The sequence below is a fragment of the Euprymna scolopes genome, chromosome 29 (assembly GCF_053919585.1).
Source record: "Euprymna scolopes isolate OS-2025 chromosome 29, ASM5391958v1, whole genome shotgun sequence".
In the NCBI taxonomy this organism is placed as follows: Eukaryota; Metazoa; Mollusca; class Cephalopoda; order Sepiida; family Sepiolidae; genus Euprymna; species Euprymna scolopes.
The window spans coordinates 2,078,273-2,091,294 of record NC_136510.1 but is presented as its reverse complement, the minus strand read 5'-3'; the positions used below and the strand labels follow the sequence as shown (position 1 = coordinate 2,091,294).

Here is a 13,022-nt window from a genome sequence, read left to right as displayed (position 1 = left end):
TCGCTTTTTGTTTTTTAGAAATCCATTGTTACGTTAATGAACTGTAGTGCCATTATTTTTTAGAAATCCATTGTTACGTTAATGAACTGTAGTGCCATTATTTTTTAGAAATCCATTGTTACGTTAATGAGCTGTAGTGCCATTTTTTTTTTTTTTAGAAATCCATTGTTACGTTAATGAGCTGTAGTGCCATTTTTTTTTTTTTTTTTAGAAATCCATTGTTACGTTAATGAGCTGTAGTGTCATTTTTTTTTTTTTTTTGAAATCCATTGTTACGTTAATGAGCTGTAGTGTCATTTTTTTTTTTTTTTTTTTTTTATAAACAACTAGTTTTAGTTTGTTTGTGTGTTGAGCAAAAAAGAAAAAAAAGGTAGTAGGCAGGCTCAAAACCATACCATAAGTGACGTCTTTACTGTTGCGTCCATTACCAAACAATGACCTGGGGTAGAATTAGAACTACTCCAATGACCTGGGGTAGAATTCCTTAGCGTCATTTGCATGGTGGTCGAAGAGAGCCACACAGCTCAATTTTAGCTAAGTACATTTTATTTATTTATTTATTTATTTTTTTTTTTGCACACTTTATTTTGTTTTAATATTTTATTTTATTCTATTTTTACTTATTTATTTTATTTTTATTTTTAAAACCAAACAAATCTCTTTTTTTTCGTTTGTGCTCATATCATTCTATGTAATTTTATCTTATTTCTCGCAAATCTTGACCATTCTTGATTCACTTATTTTAAAACAATTTCCTGACAAATCTTTCTTTTGACCATGTCACATCGACGTAGTAATGGGGTGGGGGAATCCCTATTTAGATTATTTAGATGACAGAAGAATTTTATTTAAGTACAATACTTAATATTAACAGCCATGGTAAGGTGCAAAAAAAAAAAAAAAGTGCCGCCCAATTTTAACTCTCACTATTCGTAACCTAAATATGCAGTATCTTAGCTGTGATACTAGAGCTATTCTTCCTGAGTGGATGCTATGCTCTATGCGTGACCTTAATATATGCCTATAAATACAAAATACGAATTTTCCGATCCGCCATTAACTAGTTCTTGTAACTGGAACAAACACCTAACTGCTAGCTACGAAATCCCAATACACATTTTACCTCCAAGACCTGTCTAACCTGCATGCGAAAAAAAAAAAAAAAAAAAAAAAAAAACTTACCTGCCACTCTAAATCCTAATGTAGATATGTTTCTTGTAAATTAATAACCCCTGTCTCTTGAAGGCTAACAATCTGCTCCTTCCCACCAAACCGCCACTTAACTCCTACATTTCACACCGTTTTTTACTGGAATCTTTAACTTCCAGCCCCTAACCCTCACATGCTAACTGCCTAGTCATCACTACACATCTATACAATTCTACCCTTTAGACATGCATTGGAGTTCAGTCCTATTCCAGTTGGTATTTAACAGCCAAAGTATGTACTCGGAAGCAAAGCACACCGCACTGCATTACACAACTATGTCTCCTCTTAGATAGCTTTGCAACGCAAATACGAAACAGAACCAATGCTCCTTGCTATGCTAAATGTCCATAACTCTTACTTGAATGCTGAAAACATCTCTAAATAATAGAAACTCACTTTGTACCTTTCAACTTTATTCGCACCTAAAACCAGCCCATATTGTTATATATTCGTTATCATCGAGGTTATCCTTGAGGGGTACCAAATTGAGCTTTCGTTACATTTGAATATGTTATATAGAGTTCTTCATTTAGGGGCACTTTTTACGTTTTCTATATAACATACTAGCATGGGTGCCCGGCGTTGCCCGGGTGTTTGGAGGTGTATGCTGAGCAAAAAAAAAGGGGGTAATTTTTTAAACTTTGACCCCTATTATGACCCCTGAAAATTTATTGTTTTGGGCTCAAATCAAGTTATTAAGTTAGATCCATGTCCACGGAAGCTATATCTAAAATTTAAAGTGTGTAGACCCAAAATTGTCGGAGAAGTTTGGTAGAGTTCTCAAAGCTCAAATCGTTGAACTTTGACCCCTTAATCGCCAAATTTCTGGCTAAAAACCGATCACATAGATTTTTCCAAATCTCAGTACCCTGTATATCAAATTTCGAGTCTGTAGACTAAAAATTGACAGAGTTATTTCGTAGGGAAATGTACACAGACACACACACACACACACACACACACACACACACACACACTTTCACTTTTATAGATATATAGATTTAAAATTTGAGTCTGACAGAATGACAAAATTATATTGCAAACCGATATATTAAACAAACGAACTTCAAAGAGACAAATGAACACATAAGTAAAAACAATTTGTATTAGAAAACATTTATTATTCCACGTCTTTTTTTTACAGACCTGACGACTGAGGTTCGCTCTTAATAAAAATTGTTTTTTATAGTCTTAATTTTGACTTCCTTTTTCATAAAAAACTAAAAAAAAAATCAAGAAAGAAAAGAAATTTAATTTTATTTTTTCATTAATTTCTTTCTGTGCAAAGCAATTCTTTCAAACTTACTCTGTTTCCAAAATGTTTTTATTTTATTCCCCTCCCCCTTCATTCATTTTCCTCCGCATCCTGGCAAGATTACTGTACACATAGATTCGAAAAAATAGTCAAAAACAAATATATAAATACATGTTATCAAAGGCAAGATAAGTTACTTTTCTACCTAACTGGATATCTTTTTTGTGTTTTTATTCAATGTAATATATTTATTCAGCTCGAAAAACATACAGTGTTTACCGATGTGTTGGAAAATTCAAGATGGCGTCTCACACCCTCTTTAACACCGTAAGTTTGGGAAAAGGTGTTATAAATAAAAAACTATACAAAATACTATTAAAAACCCGCCGAATATATGTCAACTTATGTCACGGTAACATATATTGAGCGAGTTTTTAACAGTATTTTAACAGGGCACATCGTAAAAACTGACCCATTAATTTTCCTGAAGTAAAAACTATATCGTTTTTAAACTTTTAAAACTGTGCATTATAAAAAGGAAACTGTTCGAGTGATTTTTTTTTTTTTACATGGGTGTCACCACTTATCAAGGCCCAGAGGCCACTCAAGGATAAGGGTTAATAGGTATACATTAGTCATTGTGATTTTAGCATAGTAAACAGTGGGAATTTTGTAACTTGGATTACTTGAAAAAGAAAACTGTTCGAATGATTGAAAATGAAAACAAAATAACAATGTAAATATATTGATAAGAAAAAAACAAACGAAGTTTCCGTTTCAGGAACCCGAGTTTAATTTTATGTCGTAATCATTCAACTCGTTAGCGGTTTTATTCAGCGATTAGGGATAACCATACGACATATCTAATTACCAAAGCGATTTTTTTTTAATTTTTTTTTTTTTATTAAAACTAAACCTGTTTAGTTTTAATGAACCAATTTTTTTAAAGCCAACACTTTAGTTATTTTGAGAGCGTGCAACTGCACCCGAAAGGTTGATTAGGAAACTCCAAATCCTTTTATGACTCGGAAAAAAAAGGGCTTTTTTATCGGCTTAAATGATAAACTAATGTTAAATATTAGTATTTGCCATCGATTCTGAAATAAAATGAAATCCTGACATTGTGATCATTTTTGCAGGTGTTATGTGCCAAATATTGAAATAAGAATGTTTAAATTCAATTATTGTAATTTAAGTCTTTAAGTTTAAAGTCGATTTTATTTATAAAATATCTTTTTAGAAATCAATCTCAAAAACAATCTGAACAATAAATCTCTTTTGTTATGGCTAAGTTTTTGTCAAGGGTAGAAATTATAATAGACAAGTATTCATCCATGATGACATTTTACCGATTTCCTGGTTTACAGGTATTCTTGCTAAATTTCTTCGAAAGAATTGACATAAACAATACTTCAACTAAATACGTATATTTCATGCAATAATGACTTTTATTTCTTCTGACTTTTCCTAAACTAAACATAAAACATCGGTTAGGGTTAGTTTAACATTCTGTAAAAGTACCTTCCGTTTTTTTTTTGTTTGTTTTTTTTTGTACTTCTGCAGAGAAGGTAAAAAACCGATAAAAACTGGATATATTTTTCGTGTTTTTATTCAATTTAACATGTTTATTCAGCTCGAAAAGAATACAGTGTTTACCGATGTGTTGGAAAATTCAAGATGGCGTCTCACACATTCTTTAACACCGTAAGTTTGGGAAAAGGTGTTATAAATAAAAAACTATACAAAATACTATTAAAAACCCGCCGAATATATGTCAACCTATGTCACGGTAACATATATTGAGCGAGTTTTTAACAGTATTTTAACCGGTTTTTTATTTATTACACCTTTTTCCAAACTTACCGTGTTAAAGAGAGAATCGGCCGCCATCTTGAATTTTCCAATACATCGGTAAACACTGTATGCTTTTCGAGCTGAATAAACATGTTAAATTGAATAAAAACACGAAAAATTTGCCTTTGATAACATTTATTTGTTATATATTTGTTTTTTGGCAACTTATTCGAATCTATGTGTACAGTAATACAAACCCGAAATGAATTTAAGACCACGAGTGAAATGAGAAAAAGAAGTCAGCGGGTTTGGTTGCCATAACAACGTGACGGTAGTGAACGTGTGTGTGTGCGCGTGTGTGCGCGTATTTCGTGTAGTTTAGTATTTTTCGTGTAGTTTAGTATTTTGTGTGCGCGTATTTCGTGTAGTTTCGTATTTTTTTAATTTGTAAATAACAAGTTATTAAAAAATTAAACCCTTCCAAGATGGACAATAAATAAAGCCATAATATTTTATGGTAAAGGTAAGAGCGTAGAAACGATTGTTTTTTAGGAGATGTGATTATTGGATTAACCAATCAGAAATCGTCTGTGGCACACACACATCTCTGTTTTTATAGATATATATAGAAGATAGATATAGATATAGATAGATAGAAGATAGATTAAATGTTAAATAGATTTTGTAAATAGTACAGTTGAAATGATTAGAATATTTCCAATATGTAATAAGGTCGAGGTAATTAGTTAAAGAGATTTAATATAATGTGATATGCAAATGAGCATAAGTCATTCGATATGGGGGTTGTTTGTAGAATAGTATATAAAGAAATTAGGCACAGATTCTTATGTCTCCTATAACAGAAACATCCTAAAATGGGTTCTAATGTTTCTCTACCAGGAGAGATCTACCCTCTTACCTCGTTTATATTTCGTTGATGGTGGAGAGCTGTACACACAGACAGAAACACACGAACCCTATTACTTTATAAAAATATAGAAGAAAGATTCCGTGTGATTGTCTCTAATATAAATGGTTGTGTGTTTGATTATCATAAAGGGAATCGTGTGTGTGACATGTAATTTCTGAACCTACCTCTGCTTCTCGCTGTTGAACCATCTGGAAATTTCTCATCCTGGAGGGAGACTTGATACCTGTTTGACGAAGATTTATCACTCCAAGACGATGAATGTTTTTTATAGATTTTATTTCACTTTCCCCAGAGGTCCTGCAGCAGGTGTAAAGTGAAATCTGCTTGTGTGGTTCTTCTTCACACACGTCAGCGTTCGTCTCCCCCCCCCTCCCCAGTTAAGAGGGAGAGACCACGGAAAAACGTCCGTCTTCTTCAAAGCTCAAATCAAATCTCACAGATCTAGCCAACCACGTCACACATACGTAATTTGGTCAGCTGACCTTCGGTTCTGGTAAACGTGTCTACCTCCACGTTTACTCACCTCTCTCTCTCTATTCTCTGTAACAATATATTTATTTACCAAATTACACATGACTCAAAACTTACTGTTGTATCCGTACTATATTGCACTCGCATCTCATGCCCTGCTGTCATCTAAAATATAGTTTGGGCACAACTCGTAGTTCAATTCTTAACACCTACTCACACTTTAATGTTATACTAGGCCCAAGCTCACATGAAGAAAAAAAATAAAGAAAACTAATAAAAAATGTATATATATGAGAAAGCCTCAAACCACATTATCTCCTCCTAACAAGCCTCCTTACAATCATAGTTGCTTACACTGCATGAGCTCTACTCAACCCCTTTATCCAGTAACAATGAAATAACAATGTCCCTAATTCACTTTGAGGAGTGTAACTATTTAGCAGATATATAACCTCTACAAACTAACCCAATAACATTAACTAACCACGCGGGGTCGCAGAAATACCTGGATTAGAACCCAGGCGCGGAGCAAACCCTCTCAGTGGTGACGGACCCAGGAGATCTTTCCAGATCATCCGTCTAGGAGAAGGAAAACTCTGAAACTAAACCAAAGAGGGAGGCCTCTTCAGTCTTGGATGACAACCTTCCTAGAGCTGGTGACTCAAACAAATTACCGGTTTGCAAACCTAAATTGCTTAAGGAGTAGATAGGTCCTGCTTATCGCCCGGCTTCCATACTCCTTCTTTGCCTATTAGTCAGGCGCAGAGATACTATCACAGTGATTCGACAGAAACACCCATTGGTAGATCTTGTTTCTTGTCTAGGGCAATGAACGCCGTTTCCCCCACTCCCGACACACCCCACCCCTAAAGCTGGGCACTTGAGAATGCTTGAGTACCATATATGCCTGAGCAATTAGATTGGGTTGACCTTTCTCTGATGGGTTGAGGGTACCGGATTGACAGTTACTGGCTGCTGTTTCCGACTGGTAGTACAGATGCCCTAACTCTTTGGTAGAGCTTAGAGCGGCTGCTCCATCAACAGTTGTATAATATCGGGATGTTTGCAGTGCCATGGCGCGCATGGACAAGGGACCCTGCACTCATCCCCGGTGGGCTTTCCTGAGGCCACAGTCCTAGTTGATGGAGGGTCAGCTGATGGTCTACTTGTGATGCATGTGATATTCTGCATAACCTCCTGCTCGGCTTCCCCTAACCTAACTGAAACTCGTTAAAAATGATGACAGTACAATCTAAAAATAAGCTTAAACCAGGCTTAGGGTCAAACAAATCCAACTTGCCTCCTCCCTTGAGGCTTGCATTCACAAATATCTGTGGGCTTAGAACTAATTTAGCTGATGTTGAAGCATTTCTCCTAACAAATACCCCGGATATCTTAGCACTAAGTGAGACTAACCTACACTCCTCCATCCCCTCTAACTACTTTAACATGCCTGGATATCTCCCACTCTGCCGTAAGGACTCTGACAGACATATGCACGGACTTGGAGTTTACATTCGTAACACCCTTCCCTTGACTAGAGAAACAAACCTAGAAACGCATGATCACGCCTTTATGTGCTTTAGACTAATCATGCAACACAACATTAGCTACTTTTACTTTCTCTACCACTCTCCCTCGACCCAAGACTGCACCATAATAAACAAAGTATCTGACAGCATAGACACAGCACTCTCCTTCGACACTAGCGCCCAAGTACATGTATTTGGTGACTTTAATGTTCATCATAAAAACTGGCTTGGATTCTCTACTTACACAGATGCAGCAGGCAGCGCAACTCATAGCTTCTCTGTATCTCACTCCCTATCGCAAATTGTTACTTTCCCAACCCGCTTCCCTGATCAGGAAGAACAACACGCATCACTATTAGATCTGTTTTTGACCACAGTTCCTGATGACTGTGTAACGAAAGCCGACAGCCCACTTGGGAACGCTGATCATGCGGTGATAATGGTTGAAATCGCCCTAAACTCTAGACCCACAACTGAAGAGCCAGTGCTCATAACTACGAGATATTATAAAAAAGCTGACTGGGAAGCAATCAGAGATCTTATCAGAGACGCCCCATGGGGAAATATTTTTTCTCTTCCTGCTGAACAGTGTGCAACCGAGACCACTGAATGGTTCAAAACTGCAATCGAAGCGCATGTTCCCATGCGGAAATTCTATAGCAAGCCCCACTCTCCCCAATGGTTTACTTCGACTTGCGCAACTGCCATTGCCCAAAGGCAGCATGCATTCCGCAGGTTTAACCGACATAAGTCTAGTTCAAACAGACAGAAGTACATAGAAGCTAGAAGTAACGTCAAGAAAGAAATAGCGACAGCTAAGAGGGAATTTACGGAAACCACTAAAAAACGCATCGAAGCACAAAAACTAGGAACTCGTGACTTCTGGAAAATCTACAACAGTGTAGTAAATAATGGGCAATCAACAATTCCTCCACTAACCAACAATCATGAGGTTCTTTGCTCAGCAACCGAAAAGGCTAACATGCTTGCCAGTCGGTTTGCCTCAAACTCCACACTGGATCCTCTAAACCACCCCCTACCTCAATTTCCTATGCGGACAGACGCCACGCTTGACGATCTAATAATCACCCCTGCTCAGGTGCATGCTATCATAAAAAACCTTGACACTTCAAAAGCATGTGGGCCCGACCTCATCCCAGCTGTGCTATTAAAAAAGTGCTCAGCCGAAGTAGCTCCAGTTCTCTCCAAACTCTACAACAAATGCCTTAATGAATCTTGCTTTCCGGGCTGCTGGAAAACTGCTTCTGTGGTACCAGTATTCAAGAATTCTGGCGAAAGAACTGACCCATTAAATTATCGCTCTATTAGCCTCCTCCCACTTTTTGCCAAAATATTTGAGACCTTAATTAACCATGCTCTAGTCCAGCACCTTACAGATTCTAAACTTCTGACCGACCAACAATATGGATTTAGACAAGCCCGTTCCACGGCAGGACATCCTCACTGTAATCTCTGAACGCATATACCATTCACTGGAGAAAGCGGGAGAAGGCAGAGCGGTAGCTCTAGATATATCCAAGGCTTTTGACAGGGTATGGCATGAGGGTCTCCTCAGGAAGATTAGATCATACGGTATCACTGGTAGAATACTTAACATAATTAAATCCTTCTTAGATAAGAGAAAAATCCAGGTTGTCCTCGACGGTCGTACATCGAAACAATATGATATAAATGCGGGAGTGCCCCAGGGATCTATCCTTGGACCTCTGCTGTTCCTGATATTCATAAATGACCTCCCTGACAAAATTGACTCTGAGATGGGTATATATGCTGATGACACCACACTCTATAGCAGGCACGACAGAAAAACAAATGAACATATATCTAAAGTAATGGCAGAAACACTAGAGGATGACCTCCAATCAGTAGTGGAATGGGGACAAAAATGGATGGTCACGTTCAATGCCGCCAAGACAAAACTGGTTTCATTCAATAATTACAAGAAACCTTCCCTACCACCTATAGCAATGGCCAACGACTCTTTATCTGAGAGTACGTCTCTGAAGCTCCTTGGCCTAACGTTCACAGGAAACATGAGCTGGAACAATTACATCGAGAGCATTGCCAGGGCCACTGCGAGGAAGGTGGGCTCTCTCTACCGTGTTAGAAAACTACTAACACCCGAAAGTATCCTGTACCTCTACAAGGCCACTATTCGCCCATGTATGGAATATTGCTGTCATATTTGGGCCGGTGCATCGGCTACTAGTCTCTCGCTCCTTGACAGGGTTCAAAAGAGAGTCGCAAATCTGATAGGCCCTGAACTGGCATCTAAGCTTCAGCCTCTGTCCCATCGTCGAAACGTTGCATCCCTCTGCCTGTTCTACAAGTATTATAATGGTGAATGCTCTGATGAACTGCAATCACTTGTGCCCCCACGACGTAAACACCCTCGAGAGACCCGACAAGCTGCAAAATCCCACTCCCACACTGTAGAGATCCCTAGATGTAAAAGATCTTTCTACTCCAGTAGTTTCTTCCCCAGAACTGCTAGACTTTGGAATTCCATTCCAGGTCACTGCTTCCCCAACTGTACTGACTTGCAGAAGTTCAAGTGCAACGTGAACCAACATCTCACTGCCCAAATCCCTACATAGTACCCTAGTAGATGTTTCCCCTGATAGTAGCCCCCTACACCAAAGTGGCAATGTGCCTTATTTGGGGTGAAAATGTAATAAAAAAAAAAAAAAAAAATAGTAAAAAAACATTTTTTTTTTAATTTTTACCTGCTCAAACGAAGCCAATCCAGCATCCTTGCCTAATCTGGTGAGATCTTCTAAAATATCTTTTTTCAGTCTCTACAAAATAAAAAAAAGTAAATGAAAAATGAAAGCAAAAAATTTTTTGTTTTTAATTTTGCAAGAAAAATTCAAACATTTTATGTGATTAACTATTATTTGCATCAACAACTAATGTTAGGACAATTGTTTGGACTCAAAAAAATCAGAACTTTAAGGGGGTATCGGAATTGGAAAAATTTTAGCTTAATTTTAGATTCTAAAAACAATTGTATTCATTTTTTTCAATTTAATTTTTCAGTTCTAACGATATAAATATTTATTTTTAAATTAAAATGTAAATAGAATAACAAGTCTAAATATGATGGAAATTTATTTTAACTATAAAAAAAATAAAAAATAATAAAAAATGAAAAGTTTGCATAAATTCGCAAGGTAGACTTTAAAAGAATGCAATTAACAGGTTCCAAAAAATGTTTATAAATTAAAATATTTTCCGTATTGTTTGGAATCTTCGGACTACTGTTCTCATGTTAAGCATTATTTTCACAGCATTTAATGTAACCTCCAACCTTCTTCAGGTGTATCTTGTCGAACTCAGAAATGTTTCCTATCAAACTCTGGAATTTGGACAGAATTTTTAACAGAACACTTACTTCACAAGGGTAGCACAATTGGATAGAGGTCCTAAGTAATTAGCAGTTTGCTCGCCCACACTGAGAATTGAACCTTCAACTCTCAGAAGGTCACTTTTACAATTGATTTTTCCAAGTACTCTAACCATTGCGCCACAGGATCAGTTTTAATGGTACCACTTCCGTCTTTGAAGCTCTTCAAGTTTTGAGTTAACTTTACTTTTGGAATGACCTTGATATTTTTTTCTTCAACTCCAATGGTTGTTAAATTTTTTCTTTAAGTTTTTCTAAATTAGAAAACGTTCAGAATTTTTTAAAGGAAAAAAAAAAAGAAAGAAAAAAAAAAAAGAAGAAGACTCACAGGATCTTGTGCCATCTGCGCCATGGAACAGTTCTCGAGGCCATATGTTGTGGCTGCGTACTTGGAGATGACAGCTTCATCGGGTACACAGACAGCAACCAGACAAGCCTTGCAATTAAAAAATACAGGTTTATCAGGATTAAAAATCATTTTTAACATAAAACTGAACATTAATTATTTGCAAATTACAACTTATTTTTTGTTTATTATTGTTATTGTTATTATTATTATTATTATTATTATTATTATTGTTATTATTATTATTATTGTTATTGTTATTATTATTATTATTGTTATTATTATTATTATTATTGTTATTATTATAATAATACATCTTTTATTGGATGAAACTTGGAAGAAAACTGAAAATCAAACAAAAAAAAAGACAAAATACAAACTTGGACTTTCAAATTTCATTCATATGGCTGGAGAAATTTAAAAAGATATTTTTAATAATCCAAAGGAGCACAAATACATCTGCCAACACAAAAAGTTTGGCATTTTTTGCTTACATATTGTGTTAGCTTAAGGCTGAGGAGGAGACAGAGATTAATGGGTAGTAGGAGAGAGGAGGCGGAGGAGGAGAGTAGAAACAGAAAAAGGAGGAGGAAGAAGAAAAAAGAAATATAATGGACATTAAGTAATGCCTCTGACCCACTTCCAGTTGTCTGATCTAGCTGAAATTTTGCACATGCAATGATTTTATTTCTCTATGGTTATGAAGTCATCAGTTTCCCTGGCAAATGGTACCATAATTACAGAAGTCTACGATGCTTAACTTTTGAGGAAATTAAAAGCTATGACACAAAAAAAGAGATAGACAAGATCAGCAAAGGTATCCTTCTTCTGCGAAACATTGTTCTGGTCCACAACACGATTGCCGCCAGATCAGAAGTACGGGTGTGTGACTGAAATTCTACCCCATCCACCCTACTCTTCTGACCTTGCACCCTCTGAGTTTTACCTCTTCCCAGCCATGAAGTTGTTTTTGAAAGGAAAGCATTTCCCAGGTGATGCAGCTATGATTTCTGAAGTCACTTCGTGGTTGGAGGACTAACCTGGGGTGTTCTACAAAAATGGTCTCCAGACCTGCATTAAACAACATGATAAAAACCTATAACCTAAGTGGTTCTTAGGTAGACCAAGTTTCATTGCTCTACTGATAAGTTAAGTGGGTCAGGGACATTACTTATTGAACAACCCTGGTAAACATTTGGGAAAAGCAAAAACTTGAGCTTTTATTAAATATTTGACGATTATAGAAATCTTAAAGGATACAAAAAAGAAAATGGCCGGGTTTGTAAAGATGTCTCCTGGGAAGACCTTTTAAAGTAAAGGAATTTTCTTTTAAAAAGAAGAGGGGGGGGGGGGTAATCAGCAAAGACTTTGTTGTTGGCGTCGCAGTCTTGTAAGGCCCCACGAAGAGGCGTCAGATTCTAATGGTTGAAAATTTGTGAGAAACATACTATGTCACAGTCCAAATATACTCGTCTCCCTACAAGGACAAAGTTAGGCACAAGGTCAGTTTTTAACGTGGGAAAAATCCAACTCACCAAAGAGGGGCACTCTGGATAAGGACAAAAATTAAAAGTGCTTCAATCTCGAAAGATTTACGTCTGTCGAGAATTCATTGTTCTTCCATCTTCTGTACATGAACCATTGTGTGGAACACATTACGGGTCCACAGGAAAGAATACACTGAGAAACTGCAATCTCTTTCAAAGAATTATCTTTAAGTGAATGCCCTTTGCTTTCACTGTACATACAGTATCAATGCCAAGTCTTTGTTTATCTCTCCCACAATGGGAAGATGTAATACAAGGTTGGGAAAAGCGAATTCACAGACTCCCTGCTTTCCTTGAATCTCTTATACCATTCAAAAACTGATGCTCGATTCATGCAAGATGGTCCAAAAGCAGTCTGAAGCATTCTATACGTTTCTGTGGCATTTTTTCCAAGTTTAAAACACAATTTTATTGCATATCGTTCTTCTAAAGTGTCCTCACGTCCAGATTGCATTTATGAAATTCACCAGCTGTGGCAATCAGGCTTTAGTAGGGTGTATTCCAATTCTT

General features: G+C 36.6%; 1 protein-coding gene and 1 long non-coding RNA gene across 2 annotated transcripts in view; both read right to left on the bottom strand.

The window, feature by feature from the left end:
- LOC145252433 (long-chain-fatty-acid--CoA ligase 5-like) overlaps window positions 1–13,022 on the bottom strand; it is a 197,155-nt gene that overhangs the window by 6,876 nt on the left and 177,257 nt on the right. Inside the window, exons 20-21 of the mRNA XM_080111830.1 lie at window positions 10,948–11,055; window positions 9,940–10,011 (exon numbers count right to left, since the gene is read on the bottom strand). Coding sequence (XP_079967956.1) covers window positions 9,940–10,011; window positions 10,948–11,055 — 180 coding nt within the window. The remainder of the gene's footprint in view (window positions 1–9,939; window positions 10,012–10,947; window positions 11,056–13,022) is intronic.
- LOC145252438 (uncharacterized) lies at window positions 5–4,285 on the bottom strand. Its single transcript, XR_013863600.1, has 2 exons — window positions 470–4,285; window positions 5–439 (listed from the first exon to the last, which is right to left on the bottom strand). It is a non-coding gene; the product is annotated as an uncharacterized LOC145252438 (long non-coding RNA).